General features: G+C 41.2%; 1 protein-coding gene across 2 annotated transcripts in view; it reads right to left on the bottom strand.

Moving 5' to 3' along the window:
- Positions 1 to 384: 384 nt before the first annotated feature.
- TOX3 (TOX high mobility group box family member 3) overlaps positions 385 to 24,119 on the bottom strand; it is a 106,405-nt gene continuing 82,670 nt past the window's right edge. For both annotated transcript variants that reach the window (XM_029925265.1, XM_029925266.1), the window contains exons 4-7: positions 12,318 to 12,587; positions 8,071 to 8,298; positions 6,496 to 6,576; positions 385 to 2,303 (exon numbers count right to left, since the gene is read on the bottom strand). In XM_029925265.1, the coding sequence (XP_029781125.1) occupies positions 1,620 to 2,303; positions 6,496 to 6,576; positions 8,071 to 8,298; positions 12,318 to 12,587 (1,263 nt within the window). In that variant the 3' untranslated portion in view covers positions 385 to 1,619. The remainder of the gene's footprint in view (positions 2,304 to 6,495; positions 6,577 to 8,070; positions 8,299 to 12,317; positions 12,588 to 24,119) is intronic.

The raw sequence follows: 24,119 nt of genomic DNA, 5'->3' as shown, positions 1-24,119 counted from the left end.
CTGGTCACACTGTTCTCAAAGAGGAGCCACTACAGAGAAAGGAAAGGGGGGAAGAAATGAGCGCTGAAATAATTATTTTGGCTTAAGACCCAGCACTCGCCATCTTTTGTGACAGCGGTAACAACACCCTGCCGGCGAGTTCTGGCCCCAAAGAGAAGACAATTGCTTTGTCCTCTATACTTACCTGCCACGGGCATCTTAACAAAAGGATCCTTAAAAACATATTTTCCATTTTTTAACAGGTCCTGGGGGTGGGTCCTGCAACCTGAATTCTTTGCAAGGAGTAGCCTATTTCCAAATGAAAACAGACCATGATGCTTTGGCTCAAGACAAGCTGGTGTGTGGCGGATTTTCCCGTCATACATGTATTCAAGGAACCGAAAGTGAAATTTGACATATCATTTTATTTGAAAAGTGAACATTTTCCTGGTTGTTGCATCAAAATACAGTCCACAGTTTTTACTGAAATGTGTTTATTCTATAGCAAGATAAAAGCATTTTTGTTTTAGTTAAGCAAAATACAAACAACTTAATCGCTGCTATCATAACTCATAAAAAAGTATAAAACAGCATAAAAACACAATAAGCAACGTAGCAATGAATGGTTTATGTCACCAGTGGTTACGTTAAAGCCTGGTTTATGAAAACTTTACAACACATGATATGAAAACTTACAACTTTGAAAGAAAATATTTACATTGATTATTCAGATGTGGTACGCCTTTTAAATATTCTACCGGTATTACATAATAAAAACTCTTGCATTTTTTTTAAATCTTAACTTTTGTAATAACTGTTTTCATTTAAGTGCATTTCCCTTTTAAAAATACAGTGTTTTTATTTTTCGAAACTTGTCACTCAAAACACAGAATATAATATTCACATTCTTTTCTTCTAATTGGAATGAACATAATGGGCTAACAGTGGCCATAGATATTGTTACAACATATACTGTGGTTTGATTTGGAGAAGTCATGGGTTAAAAAAGTGGGTAAGTCAATAATTGAATCTAATCACTTGTATTTTTTTTTTCTGGAGAGATTTAGGAAAAAAATAAGAGCTTTGGCAAAAGTCTGTGATTTACATTATTATTATTTTTTTCATGACAAAAAAATGCCATCAACTATTCACGTCATACAAATGTTTGTATGAAACCGGATCTTCCTAGGTCAGGTAATTACCACTGTGCTTTTTATTTTTAGGGCTCCGGGAGTTCAAATAGCCTGGAAGTGCGGTTTATTCACTTCTGGAGAAATAAGGCCGTTTTCTATGACTCAGAGAGGCCAGTTTATAGTCCTCAGTACGTCCCAGGATTCATTAAACGGTTTGATTCACATATTGTAGGTAAAGCCTGAATAAATAAAAAAGGCATCACATAAAAGAGCACAGCTTTTCTTGTTTAAAAACAAAGTGATTTACAGTCAGCTAGAAGGTGATACTCGGCTACACTGTGTTCTTATTGCCTATCTAATAGACACTTGAGAGGACCATGTGATCTGCGACACATTTCTGCATAACCGACAGCAACTTACAAGCTTCCTGCCGCGGTCGGTTTACCCTCCTCCGCCACTGGCCTCCGCGCATGCGCGCCGCTCCGGGTGCGCCTGCGGCGGGCGCCTTCAGAAAATACTGACCTGTGACAGTACCGGAGTCTGTGGCTGAGACTGTATCTGTGACTGGTGCTGCTGAGAGGCCGGCTGTGGGCTCCCGATGGCGGGGATGGGGGACGTCATCTGGGAGGTGACCGGGGAGGGCTGCCGAGGAGAGGGCTGAGGCGGGTGCTGCAGGTGCTGCTGCAGCTGCTGCAGCTGGAGCTGCTGCTGCAGCTGCTGTTGCAGCTGCTGCTGCAGGTGCTGCTGCTGCAGGTGCTGCTGCAGGTGGTGCTGGAAATGCTGCTGCTGCATCTGCTGCTGGAGCTGCTGCTGCATTTGGTGCTGCTGGAGCTGCTGCTGCTGCCTCTGCATGTGCTGCTGCTGGGTTTGCACCGAAGGGCTCACCTGGGCCGAGGCCGCTGAGCCCACCAGGGTCGTCCCCATGGAGCTTATCAGCGGGGCCCCAATGTTCGAGGGCATGTTGGCGGCGATGGTGACCGACGTGACGATCTGGTTCATGGGGAGTCTCATGGGTAGGGGCTTGGGGGCGATGGACCTGGGGAGCGACTGCTGCAGAGTCTGAGGTGAGGCCGATACGGTCCCGTGCTGCGACAGCGGAGGGTTGAGAAGAAGTGAGGATGTCAGATTGGTGGACGCCAGGGTCTGCTGAACAGAGCGAATGGTCTGGGCTTCTGCTGATTCGGCAGCAGCCTGCATTTGGGGCGAGAAAATCCCCAGATATTAAAATCCCCAAGTATTTAAAATATTCAACCGTTTTTTGGGGTATGGTAAATTGATTTAAAAAAAAAATGGTAGAGTCGCATTGCTTACCCCTTGAATCGGACTAGCCTTGTACCCTATCTAGGCACCTGCCATCACCATGGAGGTGATAAGGGGCACATGGCCCAGTCACCACTCTGAAGCCTGCCAGCCAATTGCTTTGTCGGTGACCCAGCCCAGCCCCCTGCAACTCCGACCTCGACTGCAGACCAATGAGCAGGACCAGTGTGTCCTGCCGAGTCCCGCCTGGATTGAAGAACTAGCCAGTTCACTGTTGTTCTCAGAGATAAATGCTTGTCTTTTCAGGTCACTGGGCTTTGTGGCTGGGCATTACACAGCACGACGTAGCAAAAGAAAACTGATACATGCACACGCCTCCAGCAGTTAAGCCTGAGCTAACCGTCATCGCAGTGAATTATGCTGAAAGACAACAGAGTATAGACTGCCGGAGGGTTCAAACCCTGCTCTGCTACTTGGCAGCTCTGTGACTCCGGGCAAGTTAATTCACCCACCTGTTCCTCAGTTTCCTTACCTACAAAATGGGGTGTTATGGGATTTACCTTACACAGAGGTCATGAGAATTGAATTAACTCATACTTGTTAAGCATTTAGAATAGTGCTTGGCCCATTTAGTAAATGTTATTTTAAAAATTAAATTAACAATTACTATTACCAGAAAACTACTACTAGAAAATGTCAAAGCTCTGTGCCTGCAGACAGTGTAGGGCAGGGCTCACTTGAAAACAGGAGGAATGTGATGGAAATCCATACAGATACTCAATGGAAGTATTTTATGGCTTAAGAAATGTTATAGTTTACCCAGTATTTTCAAAGAGTTCCAGAATTTATCACAGGAGTCCTAGATCAGGGGAGAATGCTCAACATTCGAGTGACTGCATAACCACTGATCTGATCTGAGGCTCCACACGGAGAGAGGCTGCTATTATATTTTGCACTAAAAATACATAATCACCTCCACAAAGATAAATTCTTTTATTAATGTAACTGATTGAACTGATTGCTCTTACTGGCTATTCTCTTCTCTTGTTCTTCACAAAAATAGGTGTTTTTGGAGGGGAAGAGTGGGAGCACCTCGGAGGCATCCAGTGGGCATCTGTTCTCTTCAATGATACTGAATGCTTCCTTCCAGATTTTTATGACTCCTGTTTATAAAATCTACTAGTAGAAGGATCTCATAAGTGGTGATCTTATGTTGACAGTCACTCAATGGAGGAGAAGCCATCGTTGATGACTTAGGTTTGGACACACCATCATGGTGAAACACCGTCTGTCGGTGGACAGCTTTCTGGTTTTTTACAGAAGCTAGGTGGATTACGTGCCTTCTGGAGGTTCACGGTCTAAAGTCTTAGGGTAAGAAGCAGCCTGCAAAGACTCATTAATCATCTTCAAAAAACCATGAAATCACACATAGGGTAGAATATCCATAGTGTTCTACATATAAACAGGAAAACAACGTGTATATACTCTAATATCTAAAACTCACCCAGCTAGTCTTAAGGATGAAACTACAAGGGAAGTCTGTACTCAGACACCTGGGCAATCACACCGGTGCGCCTTTAAGATGCCACCCTAGTGCTGAAGAGAAATAGGTGGACGAGTGGAAAAAGTTCCTGCTTGCCTGCCAGGCTTCCTCCCTTATGTTTTAATAGTAAGCCCGATTAAGTTTTGTTGGTTGATTGGTGACCATACCCCTTTAAACTGTGGGCTCCAGGATGGAACCAATTCTTCAGCTGTGGTCTAATCATCATCCCACTAGAAGCTACTTTACACTTTGGGTTCAGACTGAAATGATTCTGAGCTTCTACTTCATGGACTGTTTTTGTTTACCTGCCAGGACTCTGAATATAAACTAAGGATGCTCTCAACCTGCACTAGCTTAATGAAACAAACAAAACAAAAAACCCCAAATGCACTACTTTAGATTTATTCTTTTAAAATTCCATCCTAGTGGTTTTTGGGGATCACTCAATTTTATTCGGACATACTGATTCATTCCTGATTCTAGTCCCCTGATGTATAACTTTTACGGTATCCCTTCTATATCGGTCACAGACTCGATGAGCCCAATCGTGGTTGCTATTTCCTGAACGCCTTTTGAGAGACTGCCTCTTGGCTGAAATCCATGTGTGGTCAATTATTCATGCTCTAATGCACAAAGATCACCTATGCCTGCTTCTGGGTAAATGAATGAATAGATGATCCACTTAGGAAGTACATGTGCATGACTCCTCCAGCCGCGTCACTCTAATTAGCCAACCATACCTCCATTCTTTTTTAATTTTTTAATGTTTTTTTTATTTATTTTTGAGAGAGAGAGACAGAGTGCCATTCGGGGAGGGGCAGAGAGAGAGAGGGAAATACAGAATATGAAACAGGCTCCAGGCTCTGAGCTGTCAGCACAGAGCCTGATGGGGGGCTCTGACCCACGAACCGCGAGATCATGACCTGAGCTGAAGCCGGACGCTTACCCGACTGAGCCACACAGGCGCCCCCACACCTTCATTCTTAACATCGGTAGCTTACACGTTCAGCTGTGTTCTGCCAATATGCCAATCTGGGTCCAGAACTGGTACATCTTTTAATGTGTGGCTTTCAGGGTCTCAGAAAAAGGTTTCACTATTGACCTGATCTATGTTTGTGTTCTCTTTCTAACAACATGGAAGGTGTCCTAGCAGCAGACAGCAAAACAAGGGGACCCCCCCGATCTGATTTGAGCGGCTGCCCTTTCTAGAGCTTAATATAAAGAAGCAGCAACTGAGGTGAAGAAGAGAAAAAAGAAATTAGACCTTAAAAAATTTTTTTTGTTTATTTATTTTGAGAGAGAGAGAGAGAGAGAGAGAGAGAGAGAGAGAGAGAGAGAAAGCAGGCAAGCAGGGGAAGGACATAGGGAGAGTAAGAAAGAGAATCCCAAGCAGGCTCTGCAGTCTGACATGGGGCTCGAACTCACGAACCTGAAGATCATCACCTGAGCCAAACCCAAGAGGTGGGAGCTTAACTGACTGAGCCACTCAGGTGCCCCAGAATTAGATCCTTTTTAAATGGCTTTGCCAGCAACACCCACCATGCCCTGCAGCCTTGTGTGGTACTTCTGGCAACAAGCATGACAACGGAAATGAACCCCTGATTGCCAGATGAAATGCATCACGAGCACAAACGTCAATTCAAATGATTCTCCCTGAAGCCTCTCAAAATTCTAGAGAGGCTACAGACAAAATTAATTAAATGTTAAAATATAAAGTAATAGCTCACGCTCCTTTTGTATCAAGATAATAATAATCCAGAGTGACATTTGCTTTGGGATACTGGTGCATTTTATAATACATCAGGGCCCATTTTCTACTCTATGTATAATACATATACACATCCTTTTTTTTAAGTACTTGGAGCATAATTTTATTTTAAAAAGTCATGAGGCTTATTTATTTATATGATATGGAACAGTTTGGTCAAAATGCAACATCCCCTGTGACAGTAATAGAAGCACTGGAAAATTTGCGATGGATGTCCCAAACCACCTGACCCAAATGCCGTCCAGTTTAAAGGGAGGACATTAACACAGATCTCAGTCCCTGACAAAAAGCAAAAATGGGAGGCTATTCAAGATTTGTCTTTAATATTTGTGTTTTGTTAAATAATCTCAGCACACATAAAGAGAGGTCCGTGAATTTCCTGGAAACAATTCTGATGCAGCAGTTTAAAGGAACTCCTATTAGGGCACCTGGGTGGCTCAGTCAGTTAAGTGTTTGACTTTGGCACAGGTCATGCATGACCTTGTGGTTCATGCGTCGGGCTCTGTACTGACGGCTAGGAGCCTGGAGCCTGCTTCAGATCCTGTGTCTCCCTCTCTCTCTGCCCCTCCCCTGATTGCACTCTGACTCTCTCCCCCTCAAAAATAAACATTACAAGATAAAATTAATAAAGGAACTCCTATTTTTCATGCCATCATTGAGGTAGTCTCCAATAGAAACAAATAAGCTGATGAGTTGTTCAAGATGATTTTTCTTTTTTTGCCAACTCTAAGGGGAGCTGCCTATATGTTTTTTGGTGCTCTGGGCTGGCAGTAACCTTGTAACTGAGACTGGCCATTCCTGCATGGGTTTACCTTAGAAACGAGGCTGGCCCTATACGCGGCCAGGGCCTTCAGGTATTCCTTTTTGGCAGCTTCCGTTTTCCTCTTATAAACCTATTAAAAGACACAATTAGCATCACCTTTAGCATACTAATTCTCAGCCATAAAAGGATGGCTGCACAAATTAGGTCACAACATTCAGTGGCTTTGGTTTTTAAATGTGAACACACACACACACACACACACACACACACACACACACTAAAACAAAACCCTCCATCCTCACTGCAGCACAATTTTGATTATACGATTTTCATTTTATGATTATAAATGAAAAAAAATTTTAGGAGAGAACCAGCTGAGGGCTGGATGGGGTAGCAAGAAGAGTAAAATTTGCTCCAAATGGTTCAAATTACAGAGAATAACGAGTTTCTCCAGCAGTGTCTTCCTCCCCCCCATTTCTAACCTGCGCCAAATAAGGAGATTAAAACACCCCCAACGACAGGTATGGTGTGGGAAGACACAAGAGGAAAGATGAAACTGCCTTAATTTTCTTCTGAAGTAAAAAACAAAACAAAACTCAGAAATAGTTAAAAGATGGGAAATTTCCATTAGTGAGGCCAACGAGTTACATAAATAAATCCCACTATACTAAACATAATTTGCTCTTTCTTTTCTTAACAGTGTCTGATGGTTGCGTGTTAGACCAAAACGCAACTGCCTTTTTCTCCAGAGTTAAAAGATGCAGCGGGTTGCCAGTCCCTGAGGATTACATTTCTGGGACAGAAAATCAGTGCACCACGCACAACAATAAGCTCACTGCAAACCGGCAAAAATCTATAGCCGCACTATCCCCAGGTAACCAGCGAGGAGGAATGAGGTCATGATTCCTAAAAGAAAACTTCGAGGCTTTTGCACTCTTCATTCCTGAAATGGTTATTCTGTTTTATTACTAAGAGAGGTCGGGTCTTCTGAACATATATAAAGTTAAATCCCATTCCTGGTCATCGGAGTTTCACGCAAGGTGCATGGAAGCCATTCCTTCCCTCCTTCTACGTGGAAGGAGCCTCAGGGGAAACACTGGAAGTGAGGCCCTAAGAAAGTATCTCCCACCGGCTTGGCTAATCTCTCAATACCTCTCATATGGCCAAGCTTTCAGATGAACTTAGAAGAAAATTTCAAATGCTTCATGACAGTAATGAGACTCGCAGAGGTGGCCTCCAAGTTTGGAAGCCCGCCAGGACTGGACGGCACAAGGGTTCCGAGAGAGAATCAGAGAAAAGGCAAGTGGGATGGAGTGTCCTTTCTGAACCAATGGGGCAAGTTCCACATTATCTAAAGTGAAAAGATCCAAAGTTTACGCTTACAGGATATTGCCTGAATTTCCCCCATTTCTCCACGGAATGGGTTCCAAACAGGAACCCTTAAGGGGGACTGAGAAATCCGTGTAAATGGGGAGTGGCTTAGATTTACACAATTGTGTTTCTAAATTCCACAGCTCAGAAAGGCTTTCCTAAGAAATAATCGTATTAAGTGAACTCGGAGAAGATGTAGGAAAACACTCTGGTCACTTTGTAACAGTGTGGTCGCGGCGGATCATTGCCTCACCTGTTTTTGTTCTTCTCCAAGGCTGTCCCACATAGATGCTACGATTTTTGAGACCTCTCCGAAGGTTGCATTGGGGTTTTGACCTTTAATTGCAGCCTGTGTGTCTCTGAAAAACAGGGCATATGCTGACACTGGCTTCTGGGGCTCATTGGGATCTTTCTTTTTCTTTTTCTTTGGAGTCTTGGGCTTCTTGCCAGAATCTGGAGCAGCTCTTTTCTCTCCAATGGCCTGCAAAGCAGGAAGAAAATTCACTGCCTAGAATGTCTTCACAGAGAAGGCGGAAAGACCTAACGAGATCCGCAAAAGTTCTTTGAAGGTTTTGTTAAGCAGATTCATCAACAGATGAATCAGTGGCAAAAGCAAGGGAGGGGTAAGTTTTCTTAGAGTTAACTGGACAGCAGAGATTAGCATTTAGAACATTGATTAATGAGACCCAGAAGTATCTTCAAAACATTCACAACATATCCTCTAAATAGCAATTATGAGTAATGAAAAACAGAATACTATACTAGGCAATGAAGGAAGTATGTGCGTGTGTATGTGTGTGTGTGTGTGTGTGTGTGTGTTTACGCATTACAGTGTACACATAAACTATTTTACATTTTCAGAGGTCTTAGAAGGAAATCAAAATAATAATTCAGGATGCAGATCATATTCAGGTATTTTAAATGGAGGTCCCCTGCCAGAGTCCCCTGCCAGATATATGATCAGTCTGAATCGATTTTTTGAAGCTTTAAGTTTTATCTTACCAGAATGTTCCTTTGCTACAATTAGCTACAATCCCTAAGCTCACACAATAAAAGAAAACTTATATTTGTGTCTTTAAGCAATTAAAACTTTCTGAAGAATAGGATAACAAGAAACGTAAAAAAATGTCAAAAATCCTTTAACTGGAGATAGAAACTGATATTCTTCCCTCAAAAAAAAAAAAAAAATCCTGTATGAGAGCAATAACTGAAACTTAAAATCATCTAGGCTACAAAGACTGATAAGAAAAGAGTTATGATATATGGTGAGTGATTCTGTCCCGAAGAATACTGTCAGAGACAGTAAGCACTTCACACATACTTACCATATGAAATCTCTGAGATCAAGGCCAAAGAGAGGACATGGGTGTAGCTCCCTACATTTATATAGCAATGTGCTCCAGATTCACCTGCTTCTACCATCATCTAAAGTCAGTAATCATATCATGTCCTTCTCAGAGAAGCAGGAGAAAAGATGCACCAGCCTTGTTTAACTGCCTCCCCCATTACAATATGACTGTACTGAAGATCATTTTGCAGTTAACTTCATCAAGAATGCTGAAATGTTTAACAAAATCGGTTTTAAAAGCCAGCAGTGGTGAAGATCAGCAGAGATAGGCTCAAGTTACTGACAGATTGGTTTTTAATGGCCTTGAGTCTTGAATCCTAAATTCAAATTTTCCAGAGTATCATTACTTTCTGAATGACAGTCATTTGGAACTTAATCCAATTACTAAAATTTGTAGGGAGAAAACTGATAAGTAACTTATATCTGAGCGCTCTGGACCCTCAATGTTTCGGGGAATCACAAGTCCACTTCTCAGGGGGCCTATTACACGTACTACTTGAGTGATAACAACATCTGTACTTCATACAAGTAGTTTACACACTTCAGATGCTGGTAAGCCACATCTCACCTCTCCTCCAAAATGGCATATTTCATAACTCACACAATTAATTCAAGAATTTTCACTCATCTTTTTTTTTTCTAAATTCTAGAATCAACGCGCCTTGCTTAATTCTAGTTAATGAATCTGAATGTGAAAGGCTGTCAGATGCCTTTTGGTTAGAGCTTCAATGGGCGCCAAGTTTTCCCTTCAGTGAAAAAATACTGTTTTGGCCCCAAGGAAAAAAATATATGCATATAACAGATTTTTCTAATTGAGTCCAACATCTACATTCATTTCCTGGAAGAAACTTCAGCACTGTTTGCAGCCACAATGCCCTGACCAGTGATTTCCAGGGCAGCCCTTCCCAGAGAAGAGCTCCCTGTAAAATAGCATTCGAATGTTGACAAACTCTGATATATTTCTTGGATAATCATGACGTGCCCTAATCATCATTACCTTTTAAGAATAAACCTGAAATGAAGACTCTCGCAGCTTAAATAAAAATCTCAGGATTAACTCTCCTACAGAAACCTGTATGTGATTGACTGAAGAGGGTTGGGAAAGGTGGAGAAATGGTTTTTCCCAAAAGAGACACAATCAATGATAATTTTAATCTTTTCTTTCTCGGCTCAGTTGCTTAAAGGAGAACAAATTGGATTCCTTGCCTTTACACAAAACCTAGACTCTTGCTTAAAATGGAGTAAGCTAGGAGTCACAGATAAGGTTCTCCTTTGCCATGACAATTTCAGTGTGGCACAAAAGTGAGTATCGGATCAGTGGAAATGTGAGAGAAATGAAAGGAATCCATTTGAATTGTGTCATGGCCAGTTGTAACTTAACTGTGCCTTATGCCCATTCCTGGAGTGTCTTTATAATCATTGTTTCTCACTTCCCCTTACAGAAGTCCTTGTAAGTGTGAGCAGAGACTGGTAATCCGTTTACCCATTCTCAGAGATCCCGTGGGGTGTTAACATGTCCAGGGAGGTGCTAACATGTCAGGGCAGAACAAACTCGTTCTTTAAATCCCTGAAATACGTTCTAGCCTCCCTTGCCTCTTCCTTCATCCCTCTCAACCTTCTCGAGCTCTTCTTCTTCCATTTGATGTAAAAAATAAATGCTGCTCAGGGCTCCTTACACACTCTGAGAAATCCTGATTCCTTCCATGTCTTCATATCTATGTGTGATGGTTCCCAAATCTGTTGTCGGTCCTCCAGTGAATGGAGTTCTAGCTCAAATGTGGATGCTGCATAGGCATCCCATACAGTGCCACACTCAACCTTCTCCATGGGAGAAAAAGTAACACTCTGCTCTCTCTGGGTGGATTCTTTCATTTGTTGATATCCATGCTGACTCAAACTAAAACCCCATTTATTTTTTATTCCTTCAAACCCTAGTGGATTACCAAAACTTTATGATTCTCCCTCTTATATGTTTCACTAAGCTGGTACCTCTGGTCTGCTCCTTTTTTTGCTAAAAGGAAACACTTCATAACAAAAGGATCTTCTGATCAGCTTCCTTTCCTCCTGTCCTCCCCTTTGTCCTCCCCATATACAGCCAAAGCCAGCTTTCTACTGCATAAAGTTGCTGATGCCATTCCTCTATGCAAATCATTAATCAGTTCCCAACTACCTGCAGGAGAAAGGCTTCCCCATTTCAGCTACTGCTTTCTTCCATTCCCATTTCTTTCCTCCCCATATCAAACTGTTCATGATACTCATAAATTGACATGTACTTCCATTGCTCCTTCGACCAGAATGCCGGCCTCTCTCTTCTGCCTCACAAACTTTTATGTATCCTCTTAGACCTAATTCAAATATCACCTTCTCAATAAAGTCTTCCTCAAATCACTCTCCCAAGCAGAATCGATTACAATCTTAGCACACCAGATACATCAATTATACCACTAATCACATCTGGAGCTAGTATTAAACATTGCTTTTCATCCCCAGTGGGAAGTCCCAGAGGCAATAATTCTCTTATAAATCTTTATGTCACCAGAACCAAGTAAAACACAAAGCACAGAGTAGGGATACAACACATAATGAATAGGGAAGGAGTAACTGTATGTCTAGAATAAGTAACTTTAATGAAACAGAATACCTTTCTACGTATTCAGAAAAGTCCCACCTGCAACTAAGGTTTTATTTCAACCCATGGGTATTTGAGCCTCGTGCTCCATGACAACAGTGGAAATGTGGAACAATCAGAATTTACTAAGTGATAAACATCAGCAAAGGTGTGAGGGTGGCTCAGCCAACTAACTGGATGAAACTTACCCACATGGACATTAACTTAGAACCATAGCGCTTTAGAATTCCTGGGGAATCTAGTGTAAGCCTTCCCTTCAGCAGACTGGGAAAATCATGCCTCCATGAGTTAAGTGGCATGCAGGATGCCTTACAATTGGTAGGAGAAAGCCAGATCTCCCAATTTCCAGTGGAATACACTTTTCACAAAAAATGGGTGAGTAAAAAAAGGGGAAAAAAATCAAACCGTCATAAATTGAAATCCACAAAGAGAAGGAAGGTACTACCATGAATGAGATTCAAAGACACAGCACGAGGTGATTCTAAATTCTTGGGTAGGTGACACACTAAGGCAGTCGACTTACTCTGTTAGATTCATCAGCATCCTCTTCATTGATGGAGCTGGAAGGGGAGGGCGTCGCCGATTTGCTCGCTGGAGGTGAAGGAGACGTGTGAGGCATGCTGGCACCTCCCAAATTTAACCCCAGCTGGGCGCTGAGCTGAGACTGGTTGATGGTGGTGAGCTGAGTGGGAGGCACGACCCCAGAGCGAGCAGCGTCAGTCATGTGGACAATGGACCTCATGATCAAGGAGTGGTCCTGACGGTACTGCGCCACTTGTGTGTGGCTCTGGTCCTAAAAAGGCAACAGACAATGAGGAGGGGAGCTCTTAGTTTTCCCAAATATCAACATGCCAAAAATGTTAGCAGTTCCTTAGACAGGTCTGACCTATTCCAGGATGATGGTCCCTATTCCTTCATCCACTAGAAGGACTCTTGCCCCAAAGTTGAAGGGTCAAAAGCACAAAGCCCAAATTATCCAGCCTAGTCTATTTCACTCTAGGACTGTCACTAAATGGCTTTAAAGAAATAATAATACAAGCCTATTGGCAAAGAAGGATAAACTTTCAACTTCTGCTTCTTACTCAGGAAACGGACAAGAAGGAAAAGGTTGAAGCAGAGGTTTAGTCCTTTTTTACCAGTCGGGTCTCCATTCTTACACACACGACTGGTACCATTCCCCTAGACCCAGCCCAGCAAGGGCAAGAGAATCTGGTCTTCACTTTATCCTTCCAGGAATGCATTTGACAAATAGACAGGATGGGGTCAGGGAGGCACAGAGCCAACATCTGTTTGTTCCAGGGCACCCTTTCTACAAAACCCTCTGTGGTTAACCAGAGGGTCATTCCAATTCTGAATTACATTGTCAATGGCATCTGGAAGTCATTCAACGTCTTTAGGATTGGATATCACTTTCTTCATCTTAAACCTGCTTTGTTTTCTTTTGCTTACCCCACCATGATTTAAGATACTAATGGATTTTTTAAAATATGTGTAAGGAGGAAGTAGAGATCATCAAAAGTAGTAGCTTCTCTGAAAGTCACTGCAGTCACTTCAAAAGTAGCCTTCTGCTGTGGGCAGTCCTATGGAAGGCTTTAGAGTTGTTGCTGCTGCTTTTTTTTTAATTCCAAAGAATCAAAAAAATGAAGACATGCTTTTAAACAACTTCTTTAAGACTTGTCATCTAGTGTGAGTCTGTGATTTTTACCGACACCAAATTCTCTCAACTCACAGTGACCCAGAATCTAATTTTATACAGGAGCCTACGAATTCTTCACTGTTCCTCTTTCGAGTCTGAGAAGACTGACTTTTGCTCTTTAAAAAAACAAATGAGTTGTAAATACCCAAATAGGAGCATTTGGTTTCTTAATATTAAATATGAAAGCATCACTAAATAAGCAGCCTTCACGATCAATAGGAAACTAGTTGAATGAATGATGATCTGGCAGCCTACAAGTATTATGAAGCCTTTTAAAATAATGAATTAGATTTCTGTGTATTGACTTAGGACAGGGTTTCCAGTCTTGGCTCTGTTGACATTTTGGAGCAGATAATTCTTTGTTGTGAGGCTGTCCTTTGCATTGTAGGATGTTTATAGCAATCCTGGCCTCTGCTAGATTACAGAAGCAACTTCTCATTCTCCCCACCAGTCATGACCATCAAATATATCTCCAGACATTGTCTCTCCAGGGGCAAAATTCTCCCATCGAGAACCACTGACCTAGAGGGATATCTAAGATATAGAAATTGAAAAAGGAGTATCTAAATTTTTGACAACGGTTCCATTATAAGAGAAAGAATTGGAAGGGTGAAGAGAAGAGCATCTTAAATGTTTCCATCTATAAAACCACAAAACAAAATGAATTTTAAAAAATGAACAGCATTGTCAACAGTAGCCAAAATATGGAAAGAGCCTAAATGTCCATCACCTGATGAGTGGATCAAGAAGATGTGGTATATATATATATACAATGGAGTACTACATGGCAATGAGAAAGAATGAAATCTGGCCATTTGTAGGAAAGTGGATGGACCTCGAGGGTGTCATGCTAAGCGAAATAAGTCAGGCAGAGAAGGACAGATACCATATGTTTGCACTCATAGGTCTAACAGGAGAACAGGAGAAACCTAATGGAGGGCCTGGAGGAGGGGAAGAGGGAAAGAGAGTTGGGGAGAGAGAGGGATGCAAAACTGGAGAGACTATTGAATACTGAAAATGAACTGAGGGTTGAAGGGGAATGGGGAGAGGGGAAAAGAGGTGGTGGTGATGGAGGAGGGCAGCTGTGGGGAAGAGCACTGGGTGTTGTATGGAAACCAATTTGACAATAAACTATTTTTTTTTAAATGAACAAACACACTAGTGAGGAAAAGCTCAAAAGGTCTGAGTGCTTTAAACAGTAGTGCTAAGTGCTAGGGTTTCATCTTAAATGTATAACCTTCCCATTTCTTAATAATGTTTGAGTTCCTAATCTGCTGTGGAATCCTGGAGAAATGGGTTACATGCACCAGAACAATCCCACTCCTCTGGTCTCGCTGACAAGATCAGTACTCTCTTCCACTGCTCCTAAAATATTACATTCTACCTACCGGCAGGTGTCCCTCTGCAGACTTGAATCACAAACGGGGATTTTACAGTATCGGTGTGTCCTAAGTTTTCTCTTTGGATTAGTATTTCACCATTCATTTACCTATTCTTCCTAAAAGAAATTTGAGCTACCTATTCTTCCAAAGTTCTACCATTGCTTGCTTATGTCACTTCTATCCTTCAACTACTGACAATTGGGCTATCTTATTCTCTCTCTTTATTTTTTAAAGTTTATTTCTTTATTTTGAGAGACAGAGAGTGTGAACAGGGTAGGGGCAGAGAGAGGGAGAGATAAAGTCCCAAGCAGGCTTTGTACTTTCAGCAAAGAGCCCAACGCAGAAATCGATCATGACCTGAGCAGAAATAAAGAGTTGGACACCTAACCAACTGGCCACCCAGGCACCCAAGCGATCTTATTCTTAATTCTACTCCCCATATATGTCCTTCATAATGCATTTTAAAAGTCCTTTGAGACTTACTTAAATCTAGATGTTTTAAGTATTTACAAGGAACTTCCAGATTCCATTTTAATTAAGTATCTTACTACTGACTGTAAAATAACAAATTAGCTAACTGGCATGACCATGAAATATGATGCTCTAATTTATGCAACTTTCTCATTAACAGAGAAGTTGCTTTCTCTAATGCCTATGAAATTCAGCATATACAGATATTTGATTGACTTATCCCACATCGACGGCATTTCAAATGGATCTCCTAGTCAAACAGTAGCCCAAGAAGTTAAGTTTTCTTGGCTTCATCAGCTCTTTCTAAATTCTACCTGCAATGTCACAGAGCTAGCTGGATGGGAAAATAGTGCTCTAGGGAGCCATGGTCCAACAGCAGAGACCTGCGTTGATGGAAAGAAATGAATGGGGCCCCGGGCTCTCTATTGCCATCACCTCCCTTTTAATGAAAGCATTCTATATTCATTTATTTTATAAATTGAGAGTGTTCATAACATTTCATTTAAGAATGAGACACAGAGAGAAGAAGAGAGGGGGATAACAGGGATTTTCTGCAAAGGGGACAGAGAGAAGATGACTCTTGAAGCATAATGGTGGTGGGGCCCAAGCCTTGCCAAAGCTTAGAGCCATCCACACAGCTTTCAGATCCCCAAACATGCGGCCACCATCTTTCTGATCTCCCACAGGACGATGCACCAAGGGCCTCTCAAACATTTTCAAGTAACCCCTGAACGGCATAACTGATGCATCAAAATGTGCTAGCATTTGCCATGGTCCACAATTATGCCAAAATAAGTTCCTACATAAGAGGATTATAGAACAAGAGGATTAGTGGGGAAAGTGTCTCTTTAGAAACTCAACTTCCTTTAGGGCCACCAATTATTACCACCTGCCTTGAAGAACTTGTTGATATGTAACAGCTCCAATCATTTTCCATTAGATAAAGGTACCCTTTGAAAGATACTTCCTTTGATCTTAGGATTCCTACTTTAAAAAAAAAGAAATATGTCAGCTCAGTTTGAAGGTATTTATTAACCACCTACTATGTGCCAGGCCAGAGAAATCAATATACCAGTGCTCAGATCCTTAAAGGCTAGAAAACTAGCATGTGATTCTTTTAAGCATTACCCAAATTAAACATGATTTAGAATGGACTAATAAATTTACTCTGACAAAGCGTAGGCAAGAATAATTCATATATACTCCTCAAAAATAGCTCGCTATTTCTCCTGGTAGTCACGACACAAAGAGGAAATGTATAACCACAGATACCGCCCTAAGAAATTTAATGCATTTTTGAAAATCATTACCTCTCGCTTACTAAAATTAGTCTTTAAAAAATTTTTTAAAAAATATTTTCATTTATTTTGATGGGGGGGGCGAGCAAGAGAGAGGCAGAGGTGGGGAGAGAGAATCCCAAGCAGGCTCCACACTGTCAGTGCAGAGGTTGAGGTGGAGCTTGAATTCATGGACTGTGAGATCATGACCTGAGCCAAAATCAAGCGTCAAACACCCAACTTCACCGACTGAGCCACCTAGGCCAGTAGCTTCCACAATTACATTTTATATCCAGGGTTCACTTGTATCATTTCCTAAAACAGTTCCTCTTCTGGGAAAAACTCATTCTCTCCTCCTGGTCTCACTCTGTCCTCTGATGTTATTAGGAAAGAGCTTCCCAAGCTTAGCAGGCCTGACACTGTGGTCTGGATAGTTCTTTGTCGGGGGAGGGCTCTCCAGTGCATTGTAGATGGCTTAGAAGTCTCTGGCTTCTGCACACTAGATGTCAGGCGCCTCTGCTCCCCAGTGGGGCTGTAACAGCCAAAGTGTCTCTAGACACTGGTGAATGTCCCCTGGTGGGCAAAACCCCCCTCACTGGAGAACTACTTCATTAGACAAATATAATGGAGAACATCTTCTTGGGTGTGGAGGGAGTGTCCGTAGCCTAGGTTTTGTATGTAAGAATAGAAAACATTTACATAAACAAGACACAAATTGCGATAAATTCTGTGAGGAAAATAAATAGGTTGAAAAGGGAAAAAGTTGTCACAAGAACAAGGTTTACATTTGATCGGGTTGGTACAAAAGGCCTCTCGGTGAGCACGTGTGAGCGGATACCTGGAGCGTGAGGAGGGACTAGCCAGGAAAGGAGGGCAAAGGAATCCTGTTCCAGGCAGAGGGAACAGCATGTGCGAAGTCTGAGGTGGGAGAGAGCCTCACACACTTGAGGAATGGAAAGGATACCAGTACAGATGGGAGCAGGGTAGGCAGGGTGAAGATGACATTGAGTGGACTGGGGAGATGGGAATGAGCCACATGGTGCGGGGGCGGGGTGCATAATCAAAGAAGGCTTCCTGAAGAGGTGACCCATTAGGACTGAGGTGTAAAGGGAGAATAGAAGTTTCTAAGCTGGAAAAGAGGGAAGGGCACCCAAGGTAGAGTAGAAGACGTGCAAAGGCCTGGCGCATGAGGAAGGAAAGGAGGGGCTGGTATTACCAGGCCAGGAAAAGCAAGACTGGCGTTGAAGCTGGAGAGGCAAAGAATGGCCATAACATGACAGGTCTTGTAGTCTGTCCTAGGAAGTCGGCATTCTATTCACAGTGTAGAAGGATGTCATGATAAGTTTAAATGCTTTGTATCTATCTGGGGGGATTATTTATTCCAACAGAGAGTAACTGATCGCACCTCATGGGCAACCCATCAAAAACGGTGGGAGACAATTTGACTATAATATAAACAATATAAATATAAATATATCTCCTAATACTTCAACCTACGTTTTGAAGCATACCCAATTCTTTCTGAATAGGCAGGCCATGGACTTCACAAAATAACAGGCCATGCACTGTCTTCTATTTGCCTAGAAGTAAATTCAACAAAGCCTTCATGGCCTGTGTAGGTCTTAGTGCCGGGAGTGCTCAGCGGAGACAGGAGACAGGCTCCTCTCTCTACCTGATAAAAGAACCTCTTTGTCTTTTTTTTTTTTTTTTTTTAAACAGAAAACCAAGGAATGGAGATTTCTGGTAGTGGTCCCTCATTTTCTTAAATTGCCTGACATCCAGTCTATTGCCAAACATCAACCATTTGAGTGAACCATTAAAAATCTGAATAACTGTAGGCTAAAAAGAAAACTTTGGATCACTAGCATAAATTAAAAATTGGACACCTGGATCAATAGACTGCCAAATAAATACAAAGAAAAGGAAACAGCACCTTGACCGTCGAAGTATGGGGCATGCCTAAGGCTCTGAGCCTTGCTTTCTCTCGTTTAGAAAGGATAAAAGAGGTGTGAAAGACTTTATTAGACTTTCTTTCTCCTAGAATGAATCAAGATCGAAGGAGACGGGCAAGGTGAAAAATGTCCTCCCGGTAAGAATCACGAAACTTCATATAAAGTTACGTGGGGATTGTGGGGGTGGGGGAAGGTGGGAACGGCCAGTTTGCTCAGACCTTCTTAGCCAACAAAACTCTCCCTCCTCTACATACTAAAATCTGTCTTCCCTCAGTCTATCGGGTCTGGAGCAAGGGTCCGGTCCTCTACGACGTCTTATTGGTACATCAGTAGGGACTCTTCTTTCTCCCACCACTGGCATTTATTATACTATCTCTGTGCTGCCCACTCAGCAGTACATAATCACACATCCTCTAGTGCTGGGTTTTGGTTCCTTGTGCAAATGCAAGATCGAGGCTTTCAAACTGATACCTTACTTTTAAAATCACCCATTCTTATGCTGTTTTATTTCTTTTTATGCATGCCAGTGGAGCTGACTTCTGTCTGGGTTGATTTTATCATAAAGGGTAAACATCTGATATGTACCTTCCATGCAAATAAATATTCTCTGTAACGATCCAGTGTTAGGTTTTCATAATAGAGAATAGCATCTAATTAAGAAGCAAATAACCCAAATATATTAGCAAGTGTGACTAAATGCATTTTCACTGTGGTGGTTTTTCTTAATCAATATTTCTTGAGAAATGGAGCAATTAAACAATTATCAGTAATAAAAATTGCTTCGTATTAATAAAGATCAGAGAACTACAAATATGAAATTCACGCCCGGTAATTTTATGCTCAATTACTTAAGTTATGTCCTGTCGCGATGTTAAAAGTTTGTTTGAGCCGGTATATTCGTAACCCCAGCAAACCCTGAAACAAACACAGGTATGACAGATGCATACCAACGATGATTACAGACCTTCACACAACAAACCTGAACTTCACCAAAATAGATAATTTTTACTTAATAGCTACTCTCAGGGTTATAATCAAACATACCTACCTGGGTGTTTTGTGAAAAACAGTCTTCCCAAGAGCTAATGAATAGTTTCTTAGCAAAACAAAATTTCCAAGAGTTTACCATAAAACACTTAATGGTATTTCAATGATCTACCCTGCAACTCCTTTGTTTTACCAAGGAGTCGGCTCCCGGCTTATTTTATTCAGGTCTACATGAAAAGTTTAAAGAGGAATTCCTTGTTTACGGCTGTTTACGACTTTAAACCCCCCCTCTTCCACTTTTTATTTGGTGGTCAAGGTAGGCTCTTAATTGCAATTATTCTTTCACTGTTTTCTCATTCACTCATATATCTAACAAATAAAATATTTATTGAGAGCCTAGTGTATTCCAGCCCAGACCCTGTTCCCTGTTCCGGGTCGGAGCCCGACAGCAGCCTGCATCCCACAGGCAAGAGGAGGGGACAGGATGTGAACGGCAAATGAGACTGGAAGGGCGACAGGTGTCGCGAGTAAAAGGGTGGCAGGAAGAGTCAAGTCCGTCCCTCTGAAATAAATGTTTGAGCTCTCAAGCCAGTTTTATTCGGGAATCTGAGGGATGGAAATGGTGTCTCTCCCGTCCCTGACTCACTGGAAGGTACTGGCAATACTGCAGGATAGTAGGTATCTACAGACTAGATATGCTAAAACCAAGAGACGGGGAAATAAATGACAGTGTAACTTTCTAGCAACGCATTTCCTTGAATGTTATAAATCAAACAAGTGATCACATGTCACACTTCACACAAGCTAAGCAGGTTTAGTGGAAAAGTTTGGAACACGCTCCTCTTTTAATAGATGAGCCTAAAGTTAACTTGATCTTAAAGATGGCACTCGCATGTACAGGGTCAGTAAGTATTTACAGGCCAAGAAGAAAGAATATTTATTTTCAGCTGAGTATGGTACAAGGCTCGATAAAGAAAGGCAGCCTATAAAAATGTCTGCAGCCTGTGCATTTTTGGCAGACCATTGTCAATGTGTAGTAACAGCTAAATTAAAAGGGACTTCGGGGGCGCCTCAGTGGACTATTCCGTTAAGTGCTGACTTCGGCTCAGCTCATGATCTCACGGTTTGTGGGTTTGAGCCCCGCGTCGGGCTCTGTGCTGACAGCTCAGAGCCTGGAGCCTGCTTCAGATTCTTTATCTCCCCCTCTCTCCACCCCTCCCCCACCTGTGCTTGTGCTCTCTTGCTTTCTCTCTCACAAATAAATACAAATGTTTTAAGCAAATTAAAAAAGTGAGTTTGGATGATAAACATCTGTAAAACAGTCATCAGACTCTGTGGTTTTCGTATTACATGGAAGAGATACTGGTCGTCAAGAAATCAACTTTATAAATAGTGTAATCAGTCTCTCACGGTTAAGAATAACATAGGGCACTTAGTAGGTCTCAGAAACTATCTGGTAAAGGTTCATACTGTTTCAATTTTACAGTCTGAACTTGAAACAGTTCCACTCAAAGGGAGTGTTTGGCTTAGGTAAGTTGTGCCTTTTCTAAGGCAACTTAGAGTAAGAATCCTTTTTGATCATCACTTGACCAAAAATAAATCTAAATGAAGTCATCATTCAATGTGTGTGAGACTGGTGGTCCCTCCAGCAGCTACAAGGCCATCCTGTGGAATGTAGCTCTGCAGACTCTATTGACAATGAACATGTTCATAACAATAATAAGGGCTTGTTTTAATAGAACGTTCCACGCATTAAACACATTAATGACCCATGAAATAACTGTTTTATCTGTAACACATTGGGCAACGTTGCTAAAACAATGTATTAATTGAAAGTCTGCTATTTCTCTAAATGTAAGATTTTTTAAAGTGTAAAAATGGCTCGAATGTCATTTTGTAATAACAAAAATAATTCAACTTCGAAATGAGAGCCACAACAAATGATGCCGCGAAAAAGCAAAACTTTGAAAATAAGCCGGGTAATTTTACAGGTGTTATTTTGATACATTCCCATTTCTCTGGTCAAAAATGAGATCCATCTAGAGTGTGACCTCAGAGTCTTATGAATATTTTAAAAGCTTTTAATTTTCTCCTCGGCATGCGTTTCTTCCATAGGACTTTTATCTCTCTTTCTCTTTTTCCTTACCAGGCACAGAGACTCCCATACTCAAATATACCTCCCTTACTTCCATCCTTTTCGGTTCCCTCACACTCTGTCCGATATTACCAGACCGAGCCACGTAGCATTTTTCTATCAATATGTGTAGTATCACAATTAAATCCAAAGCAATATCAAAGAGAAAATGTCAGTTCTCTAAACATGAAATATATAATGTATGAAGAAAACGTGTGTGAATTATCAGTGTGTTTTATAAATTCTCTTTTGGGGGGCATACAAAATATCAGACTAGAGACAATTATTTTACTGTCTGTTTCTTGGATATCAAAGAGAATTTTGAAATTCATCAAAGCTAACCTTCTGTTATGTACAACAGGCTAAGCTGAAAAGAATGTTAACAAGTTCAATTTTCATTCAATCAGCACTACTGCTCTCTGAAATGTTTCATTGCAGGAAAGAAATAAAAATAATCTATATGGTAATTATGAGGATGAATCCCCCAGTAACTTTCAGCTACATGAAAGGTCAGTTCTATTCAAGATATTTTATCAGTCCCCTGCACATACTCCTGTCCTGTCATTTTAAATCTGAACAGCATTTTATTTTCCCATTTACAGCTACCTGCAGAATTAAGTACTTAAGCCAAATAAGAAAAAAAAAAAAAGAAATGTTGAACGCTGGCAAAGGCTATAATAGCACAGAGATAAATCGTTCAGCTGCTCTCTCTCAAGCCTCTAGGGCTGCAGATTTTTCTTCTCCTAGTGCACTGTGGGTATTCAAAACTTGTTCAACATGATTTCATTTCATTTCAGGCACTGCCTGAGAAAACTAAATTACAGAATCAATCATACAGAAGGTCAGAGTGAGACTTCATTACAAGTATTGCATGCTTGCATGAATATCTTTCATTTATGACTGACCCAATATGTCACAATAGCTGTCTAGTAAAAATAATCCACTTTCTGAAATTGATGTACTACTGATGTCAGTGCAACTCAGCTGGCTGGGCGGATTATAGAGAGGTGTTAAAAAAAAAAAAAAAACCCCTTGGAGCGCGCGTTGTAGATTTTTAGAATTGCAATCTTTTTGTAGATGAAAATAATTTCCAGATGATCATCTGAACTGACAATAACGCTTAGAGGTAAAGATTTTTTTAACCGAAATGATGCTGTTGGTTTTGATTTGCCGGCCACATCCTGTTGGAAAATATACACATCCGCCACAAGCAAATCAAGGTTCTTCTTTGAACTCACAAATGCATCAACATTCAATTTTTCAACAATTGGCTTCTGACTACGAGGGCATTATTTGCATATTTGGAAACGTGAATGCTAATCATCGACGCTTTTTAATCCCTCCTTTTTGTTCCTGCTTTCTCTTTTTAAGTATAATGGCATAAATGTAAGGAAGATAAACACGTCGTGCAGGTTGCCAACAAAAATGCGGCTAATCAGCAACGTGACAAAACTGTCAGTCTTTCTAAAGGAAAACCAATGAAGCTCTGAAGAAAAGCTGGTTGGATACAATGTAAACAAGCTGGTCTTTCTTCTTCTAGGATAGTCTTAACTCACCACAGCAAACCTTAACAGACAGCCATATTCATTTGGATAATAAAACTTCTTACTTGCATAAGGTATGAAATATCCGAGGCGCACTGAGAAGCCGAATGCATGATGTATAAAGTATTATTTATTATTTTGCTGGTGACCTTCCGAAGGGAAATCTCCGAGGAGCTGCTGTGGAGTATTATGATGTAGCCAGCCAACTCGGTACCCGGAGGGAGATATAGAAGAACCTTGACATAGCCTATTTTTAACCATGCCTCTGGCGATTCTGAATTCAAGTTTATAGGTGAACATGTCAGGTAGTACATAGAACAAAGGCAGCGACACATTGTATTCATCATAATTCTGTCCAAGTACATTTTATTTTTTCCAACATTTGTGATTTAAAATCCCATGACATTTCTTCAAGGTGAAATTCTACTCGAATTTTCAACAAGATTAGTTTGTTTCGAGCCAAAATAAATATCACTCAGGTTCAGCAAAACTTCAGAAAGGCACCAATAAATGTGAGGAGGTCCATGTAAATGCCATGAAAACAGCCTGCACTTAGCTAAAGTACTTATACTTTTAAAAATCAATGAAATAATTCAACTGCTTTAGTGATTAGCAATACATTACAAAAGAAGCATTAAAAATTGAGTCCTCTCTCCCAAGGCCAGTCCGTGAAAGCATTGTTCTTTAAGTGTATGTGAATATCATAATTATTTTATGATCCCATCTTTAGTTCTTTCCAATATAGTAAATTCAATTGACCATGAAATGAAATTTCATAGTCAAAATGCCTCCTTTACACTTTTTTATAGCAGCAATAACAGTTTTATAGCTTTAAGGCAAGGTAATTCATCAGATGTTTAATTTAAAGGCAGATTCTTATAT

The sequence above is a fragment of the Suricata suricatta genome, chromosome 16, assembly GCF_006229205.1.
Source record: "Suricata suricatta isolate VVHF042 chromosome 16, meerkat_22Aug2017_6uvM2_HiC, whole genome shotgun sequence".
Classification (NCBI taxonomy): Eukaryota; Metazoa; Chordata; class Mammalia; order Carnivora; family Herpestidae; genus Suricata; species Suricata suricatta.
Note: the sequence above shows the minus strand (reverse complement) of the source record. Positions and strands in the feature narration are given on the sequence as shown.